General features: G+C 43.4%; 1 protein-coding gene across 1 annotated transcript in view; it reads right to left on the bottom strand.

The window, feature by feature from the left end:
* Positions 1-24,732, bottom strand: part of spon1b (spondin 1b) — a 58,766-nt gene that overhangs the window by 9,672 nt on the left and 24,362 nt on the right. The window contains exons 7-11 of the mRNA XM_080841646.1: positions 5,123-5,187; positions 3,583-3,784; positions 2,436-2,576; positions 1,021-1,096; positions 240-422 (exon numbers count right to left, since the gene is read on the bottom strand). Coding sequence (XP_080697772.1) covers positions 240-422; positions 1,021-1,096; positions 2,436-2,576; positions 3,583-3,784; positions 5,123-5,187 — 667 coding nt within the window. The remainder of the gene's footprint in view (positions 1-239; positions 423-1,020; positions 1,097-2,435; positions 2,577-3,582; positions 3,785-5,122; positions 5,188-24,732) is intronic.

Genomic DNA, 24,732 nt, shown 5'->3' with positions numbered 1-24,732 from the left:
CATTTCTGTGTAAATATGTGTGATGTAGGCATGTGAAATCAGCTGCTGTACGTATACAACATCTATATATTCAATACATATATGAATACATACAATACGTATATTGTATTGATGGATGATTGAATTAACAGTGTGTGTGTTTGCGTGTGTGTGTGTGTGTGTGTGTGTGTGTGTGTGTGTGTGTGTGTTTGCGTGTGTGTGTGTGTGTGTGTGTGTGTGTGTGTGGTGTTGTTCCTCACCCTCGTTACTGCAGCCGGGGCCCATGCAGGGCTGGAAGTCCTGGGTGTGGGGGCAGGGAATGGTCAGGTCCAGCTGGGCCTTCAGCATGCGCTGCCTCATGCGCCGGCCCTTATCACAGCTGGACGAGCTGCAGGCTGACCATGGGGACCAGTTGGAGTAGATGCATGTCTCTGGAGTGTCGTCTGGGCCGGAGAAAACATCACACCCAGGCACACACACGCATATGCACGTTTGCGCACACACACACACAAAAATGCACATGCAAGCACACACACACAAGCGCACACATTCATACACAGATGTGCATGGGATGAGCTTGTTATTTCTCTGAGACGTCCTTCACAAGTTTCAAGGTCCTGTATATCGCTCCCTCTCTCACTCTCTCTATCTCTCACTCTCTCTCATTCACCCTCTCTCACTCCCTCTCTTTATCCTCATTACTGCCTCCTAGCAATTGCCATCATCGGCCTTCCCGACTCAAGTGCACACCAGACTGCGTCTCTCCACAACAATCTTAATAGAGGAGGACAGAAAAGTCATTGGGCCAGGGCTAGGGAATTAGCAGAGGCCTGTAATTTGCGGTGCGGCGTATGATTGTAGATCATACTAGGTACCCCCTTGTCCTTCATGGGGGTGGCTGCTTCTTGTCGTGACTGAGAGGATATCGGGAAGGTTTACATAGGCAGGCTTTCTCTTAGCGCCTCCTTAATTAAACTGTCGCCCAGCCATGTTTTTAAATGAGGTGTCAGCAAATTGGAAAAGATAGCCAGGGCTACACACCTTCCAGTGGCTCCTCGGGGGCAATATCTGCCACGATATCGTCCACGGTGTCGGGGACGGTATTACACTGCTCTCCCTGCGGACGAGAAAAGCATGGTTCAACATAGCACAGTCACAGATAAAGATCTGCAATTTGCCATCTGATCTCTAGCAGGGTAAGCTGATAAACAGGAGAAAAAAAAACCCTCACTGGGCAGTTTGTTGTGGAAAAAAGTGTGTGTGTGTGTTGTGTGTGTGTGTGTGTGTGTGTGTGTGTGTGTGTGTGTGTGTGTGTGTGTGTGTGTGTGTGTGTGTGTGCTCAAATACATCCACCACCACTGCGGCCAGGAGTTCAGATACTTCCCAGCTGCGCAGCAGAGAGGAAACATCTGTACTTAGCAAAAGTGACCTTGGATTTCTGCCTGATAAAGGCAAGTACAAGAGCTACTCCCCTCCTTTCCCCCTAATCTTCGGGGCTGACATTACATGGGTTACAGACACATGTTTACAAAGGGGAGATGTGGCACGCAAGGCAGAGGAGGCTGTGCCATAAGGGGGGTGTGTGTATGTGTATGTGTGTGTATGTGTGTGTGTGTGTGTGTCTGTGTGTGTGTGTGTGTGTGTGTGTGTGTGTGTGTGTGTGTGTATTGTGCAACACTGGGTTCAGGGCCTGGGACTCGTTTCACGTGTTTGTACTCTCTGTTTGCTTGGCTTACAGCAGTGAGTCACCATTACCCATGAGGGCCCCATCGTGAGAACTCAAACAGGACACACTTTGGCAGCTGATGCTGTTGGTCTGTCAGCAAAGATTTTATATTTATATATGAATATTTGGGGCCAAATGAGAGTAGAGATAAATATCATTTAAATATACATCAAAAGTTACACTTACGTTAACAAACATTAAGGACTCCTTTGACTACGTTCTGACCTAAAGATATTTACATTCTGACAAATGTCAGAAATAGATTCACTCACAGCTCTTAAAAAATATTTGACGTTAAAAGACACATCAGAAACGGATAGGCTTCCATGCTCTCCGGGTGTTTTTCATGTACTTTACAGTGGAAATGACTTACAGCAGCTTTATCCTCAATGTTGGCATTCTGACAAGCGAGACGCGTTATCAGAATTCAGTTGAAGCAGATTGTCTGTATTATATCTAAGTGAGGGTGCTTAATGCTGTAGAGCGCAGCTCTTGACTGGAGATGGACTGTAGTGAAGCGTGAAGAGGAGAGGATGAGAGTTTGTGTGTGTGTGTGTGTGTGTGTGTGTGTGTGTGTGTGAGAGTGTATGTGAGTCTGAGTGTGTGTGAGTCTGAGTGTGTGTGTGTGTGTGTGTGTGTGTGTGTGTGTCTGTATGTGTGTGTGTGTGTGTGTGCGTGTGTGTGTGTGCGTAGAGGAAAGGCTGTGAATGAGACAGCTGTGCGGAGGCACCTTCCTGGCGATCCTCTCCACCACCACCCTGGCCACAGGGGTGATGGGCCCCCCCTCCGGGTCGTAGAACGGGCTCTGGGGGTGGTCCAGGCTGGTGAGGGGCCGGATCCTGTCCTGGGGGAGCATGGGCTTGTTGGGTGACTGAAAGGGGCGCAGAACACACACACACACACACAAAATGAGAAAGAGCAGTGAGTGAAAAGGCTGACACACTCCAACAGCCATCTGTTAAGGGTGGATGGAGGTATGGTGGCGGGGGGGTGGTGGTGACGAGCTGCTGTCGCTCATCTCATCTGGGTCTGCATAATTCCCCCGGCAGCGTGTCGCCAGCCCTACCACTGATTTATGCCTTTGTTTCTAGTCACCATCTTTCCGTGACCTATCCTTCAGACATAATGCTGATGGCAAAAAGTCACACTCGACTCTGCGCTGACAACAGTGACTAATGACTAGCTTAGCAGCGCGCCTTTATTGACTTCAGCTGACTTACTGTACTTTGCATACTCTAGCAGGCATACTAAAGCCTCTGTAGCAGGCATACTACTGCCTCTGTAGCAGGCATACTACTGCCTCTCTAGCAGGCATACTACTGCCTCTCTAGCAGGCATACTACTACCTCTGTAGCAGGCAATCTACTGCCTCTGTAGCATGCATACCACTGCCTCTGTAGCAGGCATACTACTACCTCTGTAGCAGGCAATCTACTGCCTCTGTAGCATGCATACCACCACCTCTCACTGACTCCTGTGTTACCCTGCCTGCTTTTACACCAGCAGAGGGCAGGCCTATGAAGCTTTGATTCTGGACCTCCGTACACAGAACATGTACAGAGCTCAGTCTTTAAGGCTATTTAACCTGGAATCCAGCTTGGGTAAATATGAATGTCTTAATGGCATCAATAACAACACACTGAATGTGCTACTGTATGTTTGCTCATAATTTTTCTCAAGGCATGCAGTGTGTTTGTTTTCTTTTCCACCAGAAGCCTGGTGGCTTGTATATACACAGGCTGTAAAACTAAAAAGTGCGATTTCTCAAGAGCCATTCACAGCCCCTGGATGAGGAGCGTCTGTGCCTCTTGACTAGCGGCCCTAAGGCAAACTCAGAAGTCATAGATTTTTTAGGGGTTGGAGGTCTTGAGACGCACCTCGTAGGTGAACCCACTGTCCGTGCCGGCGTCCCAGGGGATGAGGTCCTGCGTCATGTGCTGCACCCAGCCACACTCCTTGGTGCAGAGGTCCTCGGCCGACAGGCCCACGTTCCAGTCGGGGCTGGGCCCCAGCATGGTCAGGAAGGACATGAGGTGCCGCGTGCGGTCCACGGAGAACTCCGCCGAAGGGGCCGTTCGACTATGCAGTAAGGGGGAAGGGTGAGAAAGAGGAGGTGGTCAACAACATTAGGTGTCCTTCTGGCTTTAGGGCCTGGTATTATGGTAGAATGAGTTATGAATTATTGAAAAGGTATGTAAAGACAAAGAATGTTTGTGTAACAGTGGATTGTTGGGTTGTGCAGTGGGCATTTTCCCAACTGGCAATCAACCCCTTGAACCTCTTTAAAGTAAGACAGGTGATGTGTAACCTTCACAAAACCACCATTGCCACACCATGCAGCTTTATGGAATAAGACTCCTGTAATATTCATGATGTTTCCATGGCCACAATCCCACAACCCCACTGGGGGAAGGGCCTGTCTAGAGGCTCAGTACAGCCTTTTTTATACACGTTGAACTGCAATGGTTGCTGAGAATCCATGGTGGTAAGGTGGTGATGCACTCAAAAGCAGTCTGTAGTGGAACTTTTAATGGTCCAAAAGTCCAATAAAAACACAAATAATAAGACAACAACATCTATGAGAACATCTATGAGAACATCATAAGCTGTTTTCTTCTGGGAGAAGAGAGATATTTTCTCACATACAGTACCTGAAGGGAGATTAAAAGACCCAAGTGTCCCTGCATGAGGATGGCGTTTATCTTGCACTTTTAATCCTACAGAAATAATTTGTTGCTTGCAAACTCCTTGCGTCTAAACAGAGGGACTTAATTGACAGTCTGATACTGAAACAGGTCAACTGAATGTCCCGATAGCAATGAGGCTGGAGGGAGGCCATTAACCTCAATTGCCACAGCCCCCTCGGGACAGAGCCGCACACAACTCATCAGCACGGAAGCCTTCTCCTTGCAAACAAAACAGCTCATCAAATATTAACCGGCTCATTAATGCATTAAGTGGGAACATCCAGGGGCGCGGTAGGCAGGTACTAAAGACATGTTGTTGCTAAACCCACTGCTTAAGGACGACTGCTACAGAAATGTAGGACACCCAAGAGGATGACAAGCAAATCAAAGAAAAGATGAATAATTTGTCTCAGACTCTGAAGTGTGCTCTCAGTGCAGACTTCCGCTTTCCACTTTGCTTGTTAATTTCTGTGATGTTTTATTTATTATTATTATTATTGTTAATTTTTTTCACCTTTGAAAATAACTTGAAAATCTTTTAAGAGCTGCACTTTGCATGAAATAGAAGTTTCATGAATAACTTAACTGGAGTGTGAAAGTGCACTGACACAAAGATGAACGCCTCCAGACTTGTAGACAGGAGTGAGAGAGAAGAGAGGAAGAGAGTGAGAGAGAGAGAGAGAGAGAGAGAGAAAGAGGGGGAAGGCGTGAGTAAACACAACGCACTTACATATTGAGAGGCTGCCAGGCTGGCCACTGTGCCTTGGTTTTAATGACTGTCAGCACGTCATCACCCTGCAGATACAGAAAAGAAAGAACAGCAGGTTAGGATTCATCGGCTCTGCCCTGACTTGCATGGAGAAAATACATGCATACACACACACACACACACACACACACACACACACACACACACACACACACACACACACACACACAGAAAGAGAGAGAAAAAGAGAGAGAGAGAGAAAAAGAGAGACAGAAAGTGAGAGAGAGAAAGAGAGAGGGATCGACTGCAAACCCAGGTGGTCTATTCTGAGGAATGACATTCAGAGAAAGATAAAGAAGTGCTGAAGTCAACAGTGGCCATTGGAAGAAGGACTGGAAAGGAGAGGAGGGAATTAAACTTTTCACGACTTTCCTTCACACACAAAAAAAACAAGTACTTCAGCTAAATGGGGAAGTTGATGAACTTGCTTATCACAAACTAATACTAATTTGTATTCCACGTGAGAATAGGGCGGTAGCTTTGCAAAACACTGTGTTTAGTGTGCCAAGAAGACTAGATCTACCTCCAATCAAACCTTTCAACTGAAATGGACCTTGCATTCTTTCAAAGCTTACTGCTGGCGGGAGAAACCCACACTAGCTGTCCCCACAAGTGAGCAGCATGCAGTGACGAATGCGGCAGCGGTGGAGGATGCAGTTCGGCGCCAACTAGAAGCCTGCTGCTGAAAAATTCACATCCCGTCTGTAAACAGCCCCTGTTTGATGTATTACGAAGTAGGGATTGTGGGGGTGCTGTCAGACTCTGCTATCTGACATGAAAGAGAAGAACAGAGGGACCACAAAGGAGTTGACAAATGGACATTAATTTGAGGAAGGAGAAAAAAAAATGTGATTCAGTTTTGAAAGGTTTAAAACAAAATGGTGCTTCCTGAACTGAGATGATTCATTCATCAGTCTTTTATCTGCGGGAATGTGTACTGTAAACATCAAGGGAGAGAGTGAGAGAGTGAGAGAGAGAGAGAGAAAGAGAGAGAGAGAGAGAGAGAGAGAGAGAGAGAGAGAGAGAGAGAGAGAGAGAGAGAGAGATGCACAAGAGCTCAAAGACTTTTAAAATGTTATTTTTCAGCACTGGATCTGATCTATTCAGCTGAATCACTGCAAACAGAACTGAAGTGAGTGAAATAGATAGGTCTTTTGGAAGTATTATTGTATTCCCCCTCTAAAGATGAGACATTGCTACCACATAGCTTACAGCCCGCAGCATCACTGTTCAAGGGTTTAACTACACTAATGACCAAGGTGAAGCTCATAGTCTGATTAATGCTTAAGGTCTCTAGAGTACGAACATGTTCAGGCACTTCCTTTTTCTACTGTCTGGGTGCACAGTATCATCACTATCTGAGAAAGACAGGAAAATTGAAAAAAAGAAACCAAGCCAGAAAGACAGACAAAACAACCAGAAAAAAAGAATCACAGAAAAGAAAGAGGCCGTGTCTTTTTCTCGTCCACGGATGGCTGGCAGCTCTGAAGCCATCTTGAAAGGCTGCTCTCCTCTGGGGCTCTTTTGGGAAGGAGGAAGGCTGCCTCCGGCTCAGCTCCTCTCAGCTAGCAGTGCTCTGCTCTGCTCTGGCCCTCTGGGGCAGCCCTACTCCAGGCCCATGCTATTAGCTCCACTAGCCCAGCTCAGGCTCTGTCTTCACCCAGGCAGACGGCACTCCCTCACTAACACGCTGTCAACACTCCAAGGCTCCGCAGAACACTTGGCCTCTGCACACGAATACAAATGGGTTGAAATGTTTTCCAGAGGATCTGAAAGTTTTTCTTTTTGGAATGCCTTCAGACTAGAACTGGGTGATCTCACCTGATAATGTCCCCGATTTACATTAGTGGCAATGTTGGTGCTGTTGGTATTTCTGTTTTTCATGTGCAGAGCAGAAATTAACATTAAAAACTCACAACCAGTCACAACCTGATACGATGTATCACTATGAGAGAATGTAGGTCACATGTATTGGACAATTTTTGGTTAATTACTTAACAAAGAAGACTTAAATGCTATTATTCTCATTAGGCCCAGATAATTAACAATGTTGATATGTCATATGCTAAATACAGTGCTTGCTGAACATGCATGAGATGTATATTGGGAAAACACTGGTTTAACCCTCAAGTTGTGTTCAAGACATGGTTACAAATGTTGTGGTTCTGGTAAGAATTGACTGGCCTGACATGATTTTTAAATAACGCTTTTTGTAAACATTTGATTTTGATCTATTTTGATTTAAAATTGAATTTTGATTCCTAAAAATGTACATAAGTGTTTTCTAGCATCATTGTACCACTCAGTTTAATTCAAAATAAAGGACATTCACAAAATATTTCACCTTCCACACAACTTGAGCATGTGAACTAGAGCAAATTTCAATTTTATGAATACTAGTATTTTGTGCATTTAACAATTCATTTAAAAATGAACAGCACACATTTAAAGGGGAACTTTGTGATTTCAAACTTTTACTTACTGTAAGATAATTAACGATCGAAAACGTCTAAACATTCTTTAACTTTAAATAACTGTAGAAAATTATACAATCTGTACAAAATAAAAAAAACACTTGGGTCTTTTGACTGGTGTGATTTATTAAGAAAATGCACACCTGTTAATATTAAATGAGATATCTGTCAACAATCTGACCATTTAATATTACAGTCTTGGACAATCATTTTGAAGGCTCGGTCATTTTTGACTGGAGACACAACAAATGTAACAATGTGTAATTATTTGTAAAACACGTTTATGAATCTTCAACCACTATCATTTATTTTAGTCATTCAGGTACATAGGGTGAATGATGTTATGAAGCCTTGTGAGTTTAAGATGAAATCATTTTTTTTTTATTAAAGGCTCAAAGTTTCAAGTTTCTAAACGATAATATTTGACCGGACACAATAGAATGGGCAGAGGCAAATTAAAACAACAAAAAGCTTTAAATTCACAACTACTTAATGAGTCTTCGGTGAGTCACACCGGTAGAACACCAGCAACAAAATTGGTGCAAATTTGAGTATTTAACCTCATTTAAATAACATTAATTCTACTATGTGACAGGATATTTCTGATCTACCCCCATCTGTCTTCATTTGTTTTCCCAGCATGCACATCCTGCTAGCAGATGATAATGGTGATGGTGGCACAATGGGTGCCTATAATGCAGGCAGCCAAAAAGCAGGCACCTCTCCCTCCAAGTTACTTTTAAAGTCATTTTCGTGTGATGCCCGTAATTTCCATAATTGTTGGGCGCAGGCTTTTCCCCACAGGCCGCGTGCACAGGGCCCTCCTCTGGTGACATAATGGCGAGGGTAATTGTACGCTTGCTAGTGGGCTTCTCTCTCTAGGATGTAAAATGGAAATGAGAACAGTGTCTCTCTTTTCAAAAGGATTTTCGTGCTATTGTGTTTTTGTTTTTGTGCCGTTGTTTCTCTCTTCCCCCCCTCCCCTTTTCATTTCAATTATGTGCTGATGTAAATGCAGAAACACATCTCTGACTCATACATACCACTGACTGAGCCCCAACACACACAAACACAAACACCCACAGAGAGAGAGAGAGAGAGAGTGAGAGAGAGAGAGATAGAGAGAGAGAGATAGGGAGAGAGAGAGTGAGTGAGTGAGTGAGACAGAGACACACACACACACAAGCACACACAAACACTTACCGAATATATCATTAGTGATGTTTCCCTGAATAAGAAGTGCTGACGATGGTAGAGGCAGAGTGAGATGGAGATGAGTAAGCAGGACAGCTGTGTTTCACACCTCAATACACACACACACACACACACACACACACACACACACAAACTCTCTCCTTCTCTCCTTAACACTCTCTCTTACTCACTCACTCACTAACTCACACACACACACTTACGCGCGTGCGCACGCGGACACACACACAAACACACACGCACGCACACACACACACAAACACACACGCACGCACACAGACCAAAACGAGGAGATGATGTTGTAGAACTCCTGGTGCATTATGAGAGGGAGAGACCTACCATATAAGGACTTTTCTGACATTTTAGGGTGTTATGAAGGAGCTACAGGTCACACAAGGAAATGTCTTCGGAAAGGTCACTCTCACAGTCCAACTCACTATAGCGACAGTATGCCAATATTAACACACATACACGCACACACGCACGCACACACTTGCACACACCCCATAATAATATGATACAAAGATGTGAGTGCAAATGCTGACGAGGTGGCAAGCTGACGGAGAGGAGCTCTCATTGTTTCGGTGCTGCTGAATAGGCACACGGGGCACTCTGGGCTGCTGGGCAAGGCGAGGCGCACAGCACGGGTGGAGTGTAATCTGAGGTGACCTTCCCAAAGCCACCGGCTTTCCAGCTCCGGCAAAGTCACCACCGCGGTCAGCTCCTGCGTCACAGCGGCCCCCTTATCTCCAACTTAGTGTCCCTCTGTTTTATCCAGTGCTATAGAAGAAAAGTCTCCTTTAATCTCACCCTGCAGCTGACTGCTCCTGTGCTGGTGGCAGAGGCAGCTGTTGAGGGTGTGTGTGTGTGTGTGTGTGTGTGTGCGCGCGTGTGTAGGTGTGTGTGTGCGCGTGTGTGTGTGTGTGTGTGTGTATGTGTGTGTGTGCTTGCGTGTGTAGGCGTGTGTGCGTGTGTGAGTGTGTCTAGGTGTGTGTGTGCGTGTGTAGGTGTGTGTGCACGTGTGTGTGTGTGTGTGTAGGTGCGTGTGTAGATGATATGATTTTATTAAGAGGTTGATTGGTTCTGCATCTCCCCATGTACTGTTGAGGTTGAGGTGCTAACAATGCCCTTCCTCCTTGTGCAAGCAGCCACTACCCTGACCCAGACCCCGACCCTTACCCAACAACTCTACCCCATCCAATGCTCCCAATAGCCAGCCTGGAGAGCAGGGAGCTGAAAGAGACGGTCAGAGAGGGACTTTGCTGCGTTTGATAAGGAAAGGAAAACAACATACTGTCAGAAATCATAAACTAATGCATGAGTGAGAGCCTGGCCATGCACACGTTTATGTGTGTGTGTGTGTGTGTGTGTGTGTGTGTGTGTGTGTGTGTGTGTGTGTGTGTGTGTGTGTCTATGTGTGTGTGTGTGTGTGTATGTGTGTGTGTGAATGTGTGTGTGCGTTTGAGTATGTGTGTCTGTGTGTGTGTGTGTGTGTGTGTTTGTGTGTGTGTTTGTATACGTTTGATCGGCGTCTGTCTGTGTGTTTGTGTGCGTTTGTGTGTGTGTGTGAGTGTTCAGCTAGAGACATCCCCCTGGATTGGGGCAGGCTGTTGCTAAGGTGATGAGAAGATGATGTAACACTGTGTTATTGTACAGTAATGTGTTATAGTATCACCTTCTGCATCCTTGCCCTATGAATAGGATAGTGTCAGGATTCCAAAAACCCAACTATGGCTGGATCCTAAAAGTCCCATTCAGTTGCATTAAGTACTTTAGTATTATAACGTGTCTGCTATGCAGTATTTCTGTACTGCAACGGTGCACTGTGAAGCTAAAAGGGCGCATGCTTTCCTCCTCAGGGTGAGGGTTTGGCTGCTGTGGAAGTCTGGAGACATTTTTAATTGGACATCCTTGAGTTATCATTCATCAGATTTTTGTTTCTCTCCAACAGAGGTGAACTTATAGGTGGACTAATAATGCGGTTTGTGATATTTCATTATTGTCTACCGTATTTGTGTGTGCGTGTGTGTGTGTGTATGTGTGTATATGTGTGTGAGTGTGTATGTTTGTGTGGATTATCAACTGGGTAGGTTTGAGAGACGTTGTTTTTTAATTGGCCAGACATTGTGATAATCCTCTGTTTACCTTCCCATCTCAGTACATTGTGTGTGAAACCCACATCTTCAGGAAAAGGGCTGTGGCTGGCTCCATTCTAATCCGCTATGTGGGAGGAAGGAGCTGCTTGATTTCATGCCAATTAAAGAAAGAGTGTGCAGCGTGCAGAATCAATAGGATATTTAATTTATCTCCATAACACACCCAAATAAAAAAAATATAAAAATATGTCCAGAGAAACAGAATTGTATTGGGAGTGATTCAATTACAACAACAAAAGTAAGCTTAATAATGTCAGCAAACTAAGCATTACAAATATTAGGATGTCAGCTTTGCTAGAAAGCGGAAAAGGAATTGAAAAACGTGTTATAGGAGAATGATGTGATTTGTCAAGAACTGTCAAGAATTCCTGTCATACTTTGATCTCCTGGATAAATGTATTGTTCACTTTTAGCCCTCTAAGGTAACTCTTATTCTGTCATTTTAGCCCTCTGAGGCCTAGGGGGGGGAAAAAATTGTGTTTCCTGTTTCAGCCCTGAAAAAATTAGGGTAGGTAGGTAGGGATTATCTTTTTTTTTTTTTTTTTTTTTTTAAACAATTGTGATGGACCGAGCCCCCGGTAACCGTCTATCCGTGGGTATGGCCACAAGCTCAGAGTCAGAGTAAAGTTTTCCAGTTTTTTTTAGTTTAATATTTTTCGAAAGTTCAAGTATCCAAAAGTAATTTCACAAACTCATTAATTTCATTCCATCAGGCATTCACAAATCTCACAAAGAACATCATTCTGTTAAGCCTCTAAAGCTGTGGTCCCCAAACTTTTTAGGCCCAAGATCACTGACCTTTGCCTTGGTGAAGGCAAGATCTACCTATTGAGGCGTTGAGAGAAAAAGACTCCAAGTCCAGACTCTAAACTGCACTTACAGCTTATCTTTGTATTGGGCCTAGTTGTAATTGAATTAAATTAAACACTTTGGTCCAGCTTTCAAATGGATTTGACCAAGAAAACACTTAACTAGGGGTTCTCAATTATATCAATTATCAATCCATCTCAAACTATAATTTTTCAAAATCATTTCCACAGCCCATATAGAACCACAGACAGCAATTATTTTATTAGTTTAACGCTGAAACTATGTGTCAGATTTCATTTTCATATCCAATTTGAAATCTCTATCTGTCTGCAATACCGCTTGCTGCCAATACGCAACTTCGGCGCTCTCACACTTGCCATGCGTACACAGTAATAGAAAGCACACGCAGCATCTACTGTTTGGGCAAACCTGGATACAGGGCTGTTAAAGATGTGTTTTTCGCCTGGAAGTCTCTAGAAATCTGGCACCTTATTCAATTTCAAGTTACATTTAAGAATCCTCCTGAGAACACTTCAGCTCTGTTCAGAGATATTTTCTGACTATGGTCTTCCGGAGTCGGTAAGAAAACGAAAATGAAAATTATTATTATTTTTTTTTTTAGATTGACAGGGAAACGCGGCCCACCCCCCAAAAAAGGCTAGGGTCGGCAGTTTTTTTTAGGGTCGGTCGGGAAACAGGAAACACAACATTTTTTTCCTAGGCCTGAGGTAACTCTTATCAGACATCCACTCCATATTGAGATCCTTCTTACTCAACTGACAAACTCACTAACGCACTCTTGCATCTTTAAATTGGGAAACCGGGCGAGCCAGACAAGCCTTCAATTAGGCAGTCTCAGGCACCTTCAAGGATAACAAAAGTGATCAAAAATAGTTTGTGGTCTGGCTTGCTGAAATCATTAAGTGTTCCAACATTAAACAGACGGAGAGCGTCTCATAAACAGCTCAGATCAAACAATACTCCAAGAAGGCCTAGGCATTCTCTGTAGCTCTCCTCACATCTCAGTGTCTCTGTAGTGGAGACGGCAACATCAAAAGATCCTCTAATTTTCAACAAGGATAATAAGACCTTGTTGAAGCATATACAGGAAGCTCCAGTCTGGTTTCATGTGGCTCAACTGCAGCCTACCCATAACAGAGATCTAATAATACCCAATTCTGGGGAAGATTCTCTTCCAAAATAACTTCACGTAATCCCTAGAAATATGAGGCAGGGATAAACATGATAATATTGAATTGAGCTCTTTCTCACTGTCGCGCACACAATGAGAGTGCATGAGAGACAGTTTTATTTTGTGTGAGGTGGTTTGTGTGCATACGCATGCGTGTGTGTGTGTGTGTGTGTGTGTGTGTGTGTGTGTGTGTGTGTGTGTGTGTGTGTGTGTGTGTGTTTGTGTGTGTGTATGTGTTTGTGTGTGTTCGTTCTCATCCGCTTGTCCTTTAATGTGCTTTGTCAATGTAACTCCTAAAATAAGAAACGGGTCTATTATGTAACAAAACATTTTTTACGGGTCTCTTTCCTGCTGAAGCCTCTCTGTGCTTCTCCAGAGATATGCCACACATTTCCATTCACCCAATCTGTACTGGGTACCACTTTATAATGTCTACCCAGAATTCTTATCTTCAGCCTTTGCCATACACATATGGAGACAAATTGGGGGGATGGGGGGGGGGGGGCTAGAATAAGCAGATTCCTGACTTCATTAATTGGGCCATCCAGACTGTATGGAAATCCACAGAAAGTTCTTTTCAAAATGAAAACATGGCGTGCAACAGCTCCTGCATATGCCTCTGACACAAACATCTGGTTTGAATTCTCTCATGCGGACGAAAAAAATGTCACAACACAAAAACAACCTAGAAAATGTTATTCACTATAAAAAAAATGGCCTCCGTCATGAGGTTGTATGGTCCCTCAACTACTCTGCTGACAAAGAGTGGCATTTGAGATTTGCTTCCTCAAATAAATTGTCTCAGTAATTTGTGGCCCTGGCAGTTCTGTGTACCGACCCTCTTTTAGGCCCATTAGACAGTGCCTGGCAACATAAGAGAGAGGAGATATTACCAACCAGAACCCCCCTCCTGCCCCCCCACAGAGAGACACAAACCTTGGTGATTAAAATTCTTTCAATAACATAACCACAGCAATAATGTAGCCATCCAAGTTTGGCTCGTCTGTCACACGAAAGCTAATTTGTCAAAGTCGTTTCTGAGAGTTTGACATTTTCTTGAGGGAACAGCACAATCGATCACCCGCAGGACAAATTAAATTTCTCACAACGGCGTGATACATGGACAGTTATAGCTTAAGAAAATGCTTACAGGGAAAATGGAGACGGCTGACAAAAGTAAGTCTCTGCCAGTAGAGAAACTTCATTGCCATTTTACCTGTGGATTTTTGTCGACGTGAGTTTAATTGAGTGCCAGTGAAATCAGCAGGGGAATCTTGCAAGAGGTTATGTGTTCAGTGTGGTTTGTCTGTCTGTCTGTCTGTCTGTCTGTCTGCTTGTCAGCAGGATTACGAACAAACTACCTGCCCTATTTTCACGAAACTTGATGGAAGGGTGTAGCATGGGACAAGGAGAACCCTTTACATTTTGGAGCAGATCGAATTCACAGGGCGGATCCCAGAATTTGGATTTACATTTGTTAACATTGCAAAGCCTTGTAGTTTTAATTATTCTCCACTAAAGTGGACACCGTCTGGTGCTGGATCTGAAAATATTACCATGCTTGCCATGTAGCCATCGAAGCATTATATTTATATTATATTTTTTATTTCAAAATGACACACAAGGCGGCTCTTCTAGGCTGTGTCTCAACAAAATAAAAAAAGCTATTCTGTCAGTTTCAGTAGGTAGTTATTGTGTGTTTTTTCATTGTCATTTCCAAACACAGCGGCAGTGGTGTCAAATCCGTCTGCTGGTCCTGTGGGATAGCTTGCGTCTGTAGATGAATATTTACTGGGTCTGTCTGGCTTGCAGCCTTTCAGTCAGGTCCTAATTAGACAAACAGGCTGGGTAAACACAGATGCGTCGAGCGCCACTTCCTCCACTTCTCCTTCACACTTGTCTGAAGGAAGTGGGACGCTGGTTTTATTGACACTTAGGCTCTGGATCCACAGATGTCCGTCCTAACTCATTACATGGTGGCCATCTCTCGGCGAACGGGCCGGTTGCTGTTCATGGTCATCACCCAGTATGAATTGGATTTTGGTGCGAGTCAATCTAATCAAGCGAGCCAAATTGAAATAATTGCACACACTACAAGCAACACAAGATATGATCGCAAATTTGCATGGTATAATGAGAGAAGGAACTAGCAGATGGTGGACATTTTAGAGGCCTATTTAGGCTAATCGGAACAGCCAACATTTGCAAGTCCTCAGCAAAGCATGAAAGTCTCTCTCTGCATTAAGCTTTAAGCATACTGGCCAAAAGGTTGAAATTAAGGCAAATTTGACTAGTTCATTAGAGGGGTGAGATGGGTTTCACACTGATATCAGGGCAAGGATAGGTTCCCTGGTGAGAGAAACAAATTATAATTTCTCTTTTTTTATTCTTTTGCAGAGCTCCCAGGAAAACGCAGCAAGTGTGTTCTGACAAATCAATTACCTACCCAGCATGTTCCACCACCAGTGCGATTTCACTGCATTCTCATGGGCAACTCTCATGGATGCAGAGAGAGAAAGAGAGAGAGAGAGAAAGAGAGAGAGAGAGAGAGAGAGAGAGAGAGAGAGATGCAGGGCTTGGGTATGTGGTAATTGCTTTGACCTTCAGCTCAGATGACTTTACTCAGCTACGTATTTCATAATTAGTTTCAGGCCTACTGCCAATTGAGGTAATAGACCTGTTGGGAGCAAAATTGACCTTTTGACCTGGGCACATTCTAAAGCCCAGACCCGTACCAAGGCAAAGTTGCACTCTTTAGATTCTGAGCACTCCAAGCCTATCTAATCTTGAGTGACAGTAATAGGCCGTGGCCACTGAATATCCGGCAGCCGTGCCTTCTGCTCTGAAACAAACAACTTCTGACAGAAAATGTACAGGAGATCACAAGTACAGGGAATGCAGGAGAAAGTTCTGACAGAGAGACTCTAATCCCTGTTTGCTGGGGAGGATGCTGTGGGTTGTACAGCCAAGTAAATGTGCCACTGGGATGAACACAGGCTTTAGCCGTTATGCTGTTCACCGCTGCGGTTCCGCTCAAATCTTTACCACGGAGGCTGTGTGTGAGAGCTTTTCTCTTTAACCGTAAATGAATCACTGTAAAGTCAGTCCATCCTCAAGGAGCCCAATCCTGAGTCCTCCCATAACCCAGAGTGAAAAGATGTCAGAGATTTGACTTTCTTGTTCTGTGTGAAATGAGACTTGGCACTTGAAAGGACACGGTCGAAGGCGCCGGGCAACTATACACACTTGGGGCGACTACAGTCACAGTGCTCTTAAGCAACTGCGGACAGTTTTTAAGCAAAACATTTGCAGAGAGCATAATAATATTTTTACATTCATCCCAAAAAAAATAAAGTAATATATTATTTGCGAAGGCAATGGATGATGACTCCAGGCTCAAATCACAGCTTTGAAATGTTTTCTAAACATTCTGTGGAACACTTTCTGTTGAAGGTCCATGAAATGCAGGGCGTAAAAAAACACAAACAACCCCAGAGAAGGCTTTGCACCCCTCCCTCGCCTTGTGTCCGCTAGTCATCCCACATTGCCTGACATCGATGTAACACTTGCTTCTCAAGACAACATGTCTCACCAAAGCCCCGTTCTCCCTTTAAACGGCATAACTAGGTTTTGGTTATATTGCTGTGCCACACATAACTTCAACCAGCATGCCATCTATTATGCCTGGCTGAAATTCGAAAATAATTGCAGAAGAAAATTTAAGGACCTCTTATATTGAGAAGGTTATTCCGCGAAGCCAAAACCTTTGTGCCTGAAAGGAGCCATTAGAGCTTGTGTTGTTCTTTTTCTTCAAGAGCTTTCCGTAGGGGCAGGCAGTCCTGTTTATGAGAGATGCTGCGGGTGCTAGAAGGGGCAGCAAATCATTATAGACAGATAACAGCTAACAGCATTAAGCTTTTTTCACATGCTGCATATATGTGTTAGCAAATCATGTGTGTGAAAGTCTGTGTGCTTTTTCAAATGAGCCTTTTGTAAGTAGACATACCCATATAAACTGAATGGCTACAGATTCTTTCAAATAAACAGGAACAGCACCATATCTTTATAACACTGAACTGAGATATGATAAATGAAATTTCCAGACTAACCAGAGAGTTCTGACCATGTCCTTCAAAATCCCTTTCATTTCACGTAGCTAACAAGAAAGTGTCTATGGGCGACAAGTAAAGGTAATTGCTTCATGACTTCATATTGAAACACCAGCTCAAATAATCTAGATTTGTGAAACAGATAATTGGCTAAAAGCTTCTTTAATACGTTCTCCAAGCCAACCCCCCAACATCGATGGTTTGCTGTCCCCTGAAAATCAAGATTCCTTTTTGCAAATTAGGCTTTTGCTAAATAATACGGCAAGCACAATGCACCAACCATTTGGACAAAAAATATGTTGGTGTTTAATTCAAAGATAGTAACCAGCAGTGCAAGGGATACAATACGTTCTTTTGATACAACCATCCTGATTGAGCCATGGAGTTTAAATATGAAACAAATGCATTTAAATGACTACCATTTAAAGTGATGCTTGCTGTAGATTATTCTGCTAAAATAAATGAAATCGCTGTACGTGTGTCCTCTCCATCTTGGTGAACTGGTAAAACACACTCTCAAAGCAGAACTAGCCGCTCTGTACTGACTGTAGCAAATAATTTGTTTACCGGCACAAGCTGCAAGTCAATTAAACAAAAATATGCTGCAAAGTGCAAGTTAACTTAATGAGACTTAAGTCTACAATCCACTTCAAAGGCAAAAGTGGAGCTTTCAGCAGAAAGCCTTCAAAGGTAACAACATTCACCTCCAATCATCACACTGATCAGTAGGACTGCCTTTCTTCCCACCTTTAAAACTACTTAACACATCTCAAATATGGCCTCTGTGTCATACCTTCTTAGAAAAGGAAACCTGAAACTTTTATGCTTCTTCAGTAACCAGGGAACTCATGATGAAGAAGCAAACTAGACAGAATGTATTCTAATCATTTCGCCTTCCAGATTCCAAGTCATGCGGCTGTGGCCAAAAGGTTAAAATATAATTGCAACATTCAACACATCGTTTGTATTATTAATGCAAGGCATGCTGGTCTGTCGGACAAGTCATTAGGAGCCAGTGTTGCGTTGCTCCAAAAAAAACAGCTATAAAACTGTGTTTGAGTATTCTGTAGGCTTACAAGAACAGAAGGTTATTAAAATAAAATGTTTAAGATTCAAAGGCATTTTCATTAATCACCGTCTAGGCGGTGTGATTCATATTCATTAATAAAATCTCGTTAAAAACGTAATCCCTTGCCATCTGATGACTGCTCTGAGCAGATCTCTAATCACATATCTTATCTCTGTCTCATACTTGGCCATTCTTCACTGACAGTGAAGCAAATATTTGCTGAACTTGCAGAAGGATCAACAATTAAGCTGACATAAAGGGGATAATTGGTTGGTGTCAGAAAATTGTTCACTCATGCCAACACATACAGTGAGGTGGATCCTTGAGCTTAATGACGCACTGAACAACATAATTAAGGGGAAAAAATGGCATTCAATCTGAGGGGTAGTTCTCAATACAAGTGTAGCCTTGTGTTCTTGTTTACTTTGATGTGATAGTTTGATTTTGAAAAAAACAGCCGTGCAAGTCAAGTATGCATCTACTATACTAGCAACTTCTCCCATCTAACACTGCTGTTTAGGCTGAATTTTTCACTAAAATCAGGTGACTTGGACACTGTTCTCTACTTTGGCTCTTGCCTCTCTGCCACATCCCATGACAAAGAGAACAGACTCAGACAGAGTCAGACCGGGGCCACATGCATTTAAATCACCAATGGGATGAAGGGGGTGAGGTTAACATCATGGAAACTGCAAAAGCAATGACTGACAGTTGCTTTCATATCATTAATAATGATAACTGAACCACAGTGTCTGTAAAGCACTGAACTGCCTTGACATGAGTCATCACACCATTGAAAAAAAGTGTGTATGTGGTTTTGGTTCCAAACTTGTGCCGTGTTATTGTCTGGAGTAGACAAATGACCTTTTTCCGAAATGGTAAGACATAAAAATATCATCTGTCTGTTTAATAAATCTGTGAAGGCCACCTCTTATTTGAGAAGAAACACAACAATGCCGGGCCATGCTCTCAATATACAGTACATGTAGCAAATAAGCTGTCCCGTTACATTCTACATTGTTGTTCATGTCATTCTGCTGTTTTGTTTTGGTGTTTGGTTATGCTTCATCATTAAGACTATGGTCCTAGCATGTTTGGGCACACATGACAAAAATGACTGGTTGTCAATCTGTAAATTGCCACAAAATTTGTTATGAAACGATAGAGAAACTACAGCTGCATTTTTGCAAAAAGTGTGATTGCTCAACAAAGTTCACTAACTGTAACCGCACGAATCAGGCATGGGATTTAAAGCAGTGCACAGGCAATTGTGACATAATTATGCTGACACACATCAATGGATGAATAGAGACATCTCTATTGTCATCACTACATTACCATACGGATACAGTCACTCAACATCACTTCAGCCTCTCCTCTGCGGGGACAGGGTGGCATATGTAATGTGCATTGTGTGGACTCAAACTCTCAACCTTGGGCATGGGAGGCGGGCATAGTTGCAAGGAGGATAAAACCAATGGGTGCTAGTGTCTACACTCACCCCTTAAACCTCACTCCCTTTCTGGGTTTACTGCACGTAAACTGCATAGAGTGACAAGCACAGTCTCACAAACCATTGTTTTCTGTAACTCAATTCCACTTTCATAGCTAACAATACAATAAACTTGGCATGATTGAACTGAAAGATTATACAGCGCCAAGCACTGTGCTATGTAATCTTTGTCTGCAAGCTATGCCAGCTACCCTCAGTCTATATGTACAGCTGGCAAAGCGAGTAAAGTCACAACAGGCGAATAGGTTCCACTATTCCTTTCAATGGGAAAAAAGAGGGATGAAAAACATCAATAACAAAAGAACGACAGGGGGCATTGCAACCATTTTGACAAGAGCACTACATGAGATCAGGATGGACGTGCCAGAGTTGGAGCAGTGCCAAACAACACATGGAATAAAAAATTGCATACGCAATCACACTAACTAGCGCTCACTAATCTGACAGAAATGAAATGGCAGACATTAGTGTTGCAGGTTACACACACTAAAATGAATGTGCCATTTACGTTTATTTAAATGACATGAAATAACCCATAATTGTTTCGGCCTACAATTATCTTTTTACTCAGCTTTAGTCTTGCATTTGGTAGCTACTTTTATTGTCCTAATTCTCTTATATGCTTGTTGTCATTTTTGCCTCAAATTTCTACATCTAATGATGAAATGATTCTGCTAATGATGTAATGCATTTATCAGACAGATATTAATAAAAATAATATACTGAGAGACACAATTTGGATGATTGTCAGGAATCACCATCAAGGTTAGTGTGAACAATGTTTGACTGAAGACAGTTGGAAAAGGCAGGGCTCTGTGGCAGTAACCTCAACTCCTCTTAGTCTCCAAGGACAGTCATTCTAACAAGGTCATATAAACACAAGACACAACAATTGTTGTCTATTACCCTCACCGCATGGCAGCCATTAATTTACTTTTGAGTGTGGAGAAAGTTTCATTCAGAACAGAGGAACGACTCTCACCCCCCACCCCACCACCATACCTCGCCCCTTTGAACAGGAAGTTTGAATTTGCCTTCATTGACAAGGTGATTTGCCATAATTCATCAGGGTAGAGGCGGCGGCACATGGGCCCCGTGGCCGGTGGCATTAGGCTCTTTCATCTCAAATGCATAAGATGGAAATTGGAAGCGGCAGCGCAACTCATGATGCAATAATAACTCTGTCACATTTTCTATTGTTCCCAGTTATATTCGGACGGAGCAGTAAATCAAAGCCCACAGCAGAGGACTGACATTGAGGAACATTCCGGCGCCCTTATGAGTTTAGCTCCTTTTATTTCACCGGCGTTGTCTGACGTGGAAATCTAGAGCCATTTTGACAAGTAGAAAAAAGGCTTACTCAACGGAGGGTAAAAAATTGAGAGAGAAAGAGAGAGTGGGAAGGAGGGAGAAAGGGAGAAAACTTCAAGGGAATAGGATTAATTTAGCATGCATGAATCTCATCAGATTGTGACAAGTACAATGCAGCCAGTCATAATGCTAGATTTAACATCTATATTTCCCTTTTAGCACAGCATGAGTGAGTGAGAGAGCCGTACAATGTCTAGATGAATAGCAAGTCAGCATCCATTAATTAGTTGTCAGAAGGGTAACCTTTGTTTAAGTGAGAGTCCCTGAATGCACTGTTAATAGTTAAGCCCATGTCATGAGAATAGGAGCTGGGATACATTAACATAGAGCTCTAGCAGGAGAAAAAGATGACATTATGCACACTTAAGACCTCTGCATGGGGTGAAACCACCTCTTTAATCCACCATGCCATATACCATGGTTAGTTCAATTATTGTTGGTAAGTTAAATTATTGATCTTTTACCACAAACTGCCCTACAGTCCAAAATCCCCTGCTAGCCTGACACTGTAAGAACAGGAGAGCACGTCTAAGCCACTGCTTCTCAGGTGTTCCAATGGGAGATCAACAGTGTTTCGGTCCCCGCATGTTCACCACACACATCCTGTAAGCTGTGAGTTCATCATTATGCTAAAGACATCATTAGCTCATATTGCTATGCAAATACAGCAATTATTTATTCAGCCTTTCAATATGAGGAAGAAATCTGAGTTCTTTTCACAGCATGAATAACTATGCAAATTGTTTCTTCTGAGATACTGGCTCTAGCCTCCATTACATCAATAATGAAAGGCTTACCTCTTCAAAAGTAATTACAAACGTGAGCATCATATGTTACATGTCAGTGGCAGATAAAATGTTTCCCCAGCAAAACTGTTCTTGTTCCTGGTTTTCAATCACAAAGTGAACACACGGTAAAAACTAATTCTGAAACAGCAAGGGAAGTGTGGACCACATCAAAGGCCGCACAATGGACGTATTAAAATAAACCCTTCCCATGATTCACCTGGCCAAGGGAGCCCTGGCACCAGTACAGGAGCTAATATTATCTTAAATGATCCTGCCATGAAAAAAATAAATACAAAAATGTCTGTTCAAACCAGTATTGTCAGGCTTACCTCTACAATGGACAAAAGGATAGCCTATTAATTGCTGGAACACATATTCCTATACTTAATGAGTGTAGAGGGGGGATAAAATAACTGAAATGGGTGCTGAGGTCATTAATAAAACACAAGAAGAAGAAGATTTTAGGTATGTTCCTATACTTAATGTGTGTAGAGGGGGGAGAGATGCCTCAATCTGAAAATAACTGAAATGGGTGCTGAGGTCATTAATAAAACACAAAAAGAAGAAGAATTTAGGTAAATATGTAATACAATGCAGGGTAGAGTTTGTGTGCAATTAAACATTTAACACTCATAAAATCTGCATTGGAGTTCATGAGTGGCTATGACAACGCTACAACTGTGATCTAGCTCCCTCCGCTACCACTTCCACCACCTACTGAGGGCGCAGGGCAACAAAGCCAGGAACGATGGTCATTTGACTCACAGCAGAGATCTACCCATGTAAATGAACAACAGCTCTGCCTGAGCAGGCTAGCAGCGTTCCGAGTCATGCCTCTTTAAGCACCAAATGGAGGGGCTGCTGGCTTGCCTCTGCCTGCTTTATCAGGGGGTGGCTCCATCAGGCGGAGGTGGCTGTGGCCGGCCAGGGAACGTTGTGATACCTGACCCCATCACTGGAGCGCACAGCATGGGAGAGACGCAGACACCCCCCAGCCTCTCCCACTGCCCGCCTATCCACCTTGATGTAAAATTGAATTCCTACTACAAAGTGTTTTATCAAAGGCTCCAGAAAAAAAGAGTGAGAGATAAGAGAGAGACAGGCGGACAGGCGAATAAAAAGACAGAGAGAAAGAAGGGGTGGAGAGACATAGAAACATGTTGAAAATCAGATGAAAAGATCAAGTGAGAGACAGATGGAGAGGAAAGAGAAAGACAGAAAGAAAGACAGATGGAGACAGAGGTGGGTGAGGCATTTGACAAATATTTCAGCTTCGAGAGGGAGAGGGAGGGGGAAAAAGTGCGGCCTTGACAGCAAGGTTTCAGAGAAATGGGTACAAATTTGCATCTCCAGAGGACAAAATGACAAGCCAATTCTTGGCAAAGCCATTATGGTGGAACGAATAATTAGCTAGTAAATTACTTTAGGAATTTCACTTGCACTTAATTTGCAAACCCAGTGTTAAGTGTGGGCTTCACTCAAACCATAGTCAGTGTGGGTTAAGCACACAGATTCTGGAGGTTGTGAGCTATTCTGCTCAAATGTATTCCCAGTAAAGACGGGTGTTGCCTATGTTCAGAAACTTAATTTAGACAGAGGCAGAATTTCTTTCCTCAGAGCAGGCCTACAAACAACAACAACAACAACAACGACAACAACAGCAATATTTCTTCAGTAGTCTACTACACATCATTAAACATTATGTGAATATATATTCATTTATATAAAATATAACATCATGCACATACACATACACATGGCTCAAATTCTACGCCATACATGTCTATAAATGCAACACTGACAGACCTGCCTCACAGAACACATTAGAGCCTGGCCCGTGATGAACTAAATTAAGTAGCTTATGATGGAATTCACAGCTTATACATGCACTTGAGTAAACATGATGAAAATATACTTCACTGTAACAATGTCCTACACCTTGTATATGTATGAGTGTATGTGTGTGTGTGTGTGTCTGTCTGTACCTCTATGAAACAAAGAGGCATGCACCCTTCAGTAGCTCTTTCCCCAATAGATGCCTGCCTTTCCTATGTATAGCCTCTCTCTCCAGCTCTCTCTCTCTCTGACACGCACACACAAAGACACACACAGACACACACAAAGACACACACACAGACACACAGACACAGACACAGACACAGACACAGACACAGACACAGACACACACACACACACACACACACACACACACACACACACACACACACACACACACACACACACACACACACACACACACACACATTAGTGCTGCAGCTAAGAATACACTGAGACATGTTTCCCAAACAGACCTACAGCAGAGGTGCTGAAAGCTGTCAGCATCCACAGAGAGCCTCTTTTTTAGCTGACAACCTGCCCTCTGTCACACACACACATACACGCACGCACACCCACACTCACACACACACAAACTCCCACACACCTCCACCACCACCTGCCTTGGGCCCAGTGTGTCCAAATCAACCCCCATTGTCTGGCTAGGCTACGCTCCACCAATTAGGCCAGTTCTCCATGCCTGTCAGCGGTAGCAAAGCACCTGGACGGATTCCACTGGGCATTAATTAGCTAGGGGAGATCACGCCCCTTTCCCCACTCCCCCGATCTCCCATTACCGTCCACCGACCACCATACTGTATCGTACCAAACCCTGCTGTGAGACTGAGCGTGTCTCCTGCCGTCCTGGGGTCCGATGGGTGGGTGGCAGTCTCCAAGGGTGGGTGGTGGAGGGTGTGTGTGTGTGTGATAAATAGGATTGGAGGTGGGGGGAATAATCAGGTTCTAAAGCGTGGAAGCATAGTTGAAAAGGCTGAAAGAAGAAACAGGTTCAGGGGAATTACCTAGCGACCAATGTTACAC

Source organism: Sprattus sprattus (genome assembly GCF_963457725.1).
Source record: "Sprattus sprattus genome assembly, chromosome: 7".
Lineage (NCBI taxonomy): Eukaryota > Metazoa > Chordata > Actinopteri > Clupeiformes > Clupeidae > Sprattus > Sprattus sprattus.
This window is presented reverse-complemented; position numbering and strand designations above follow the sequence as displayed.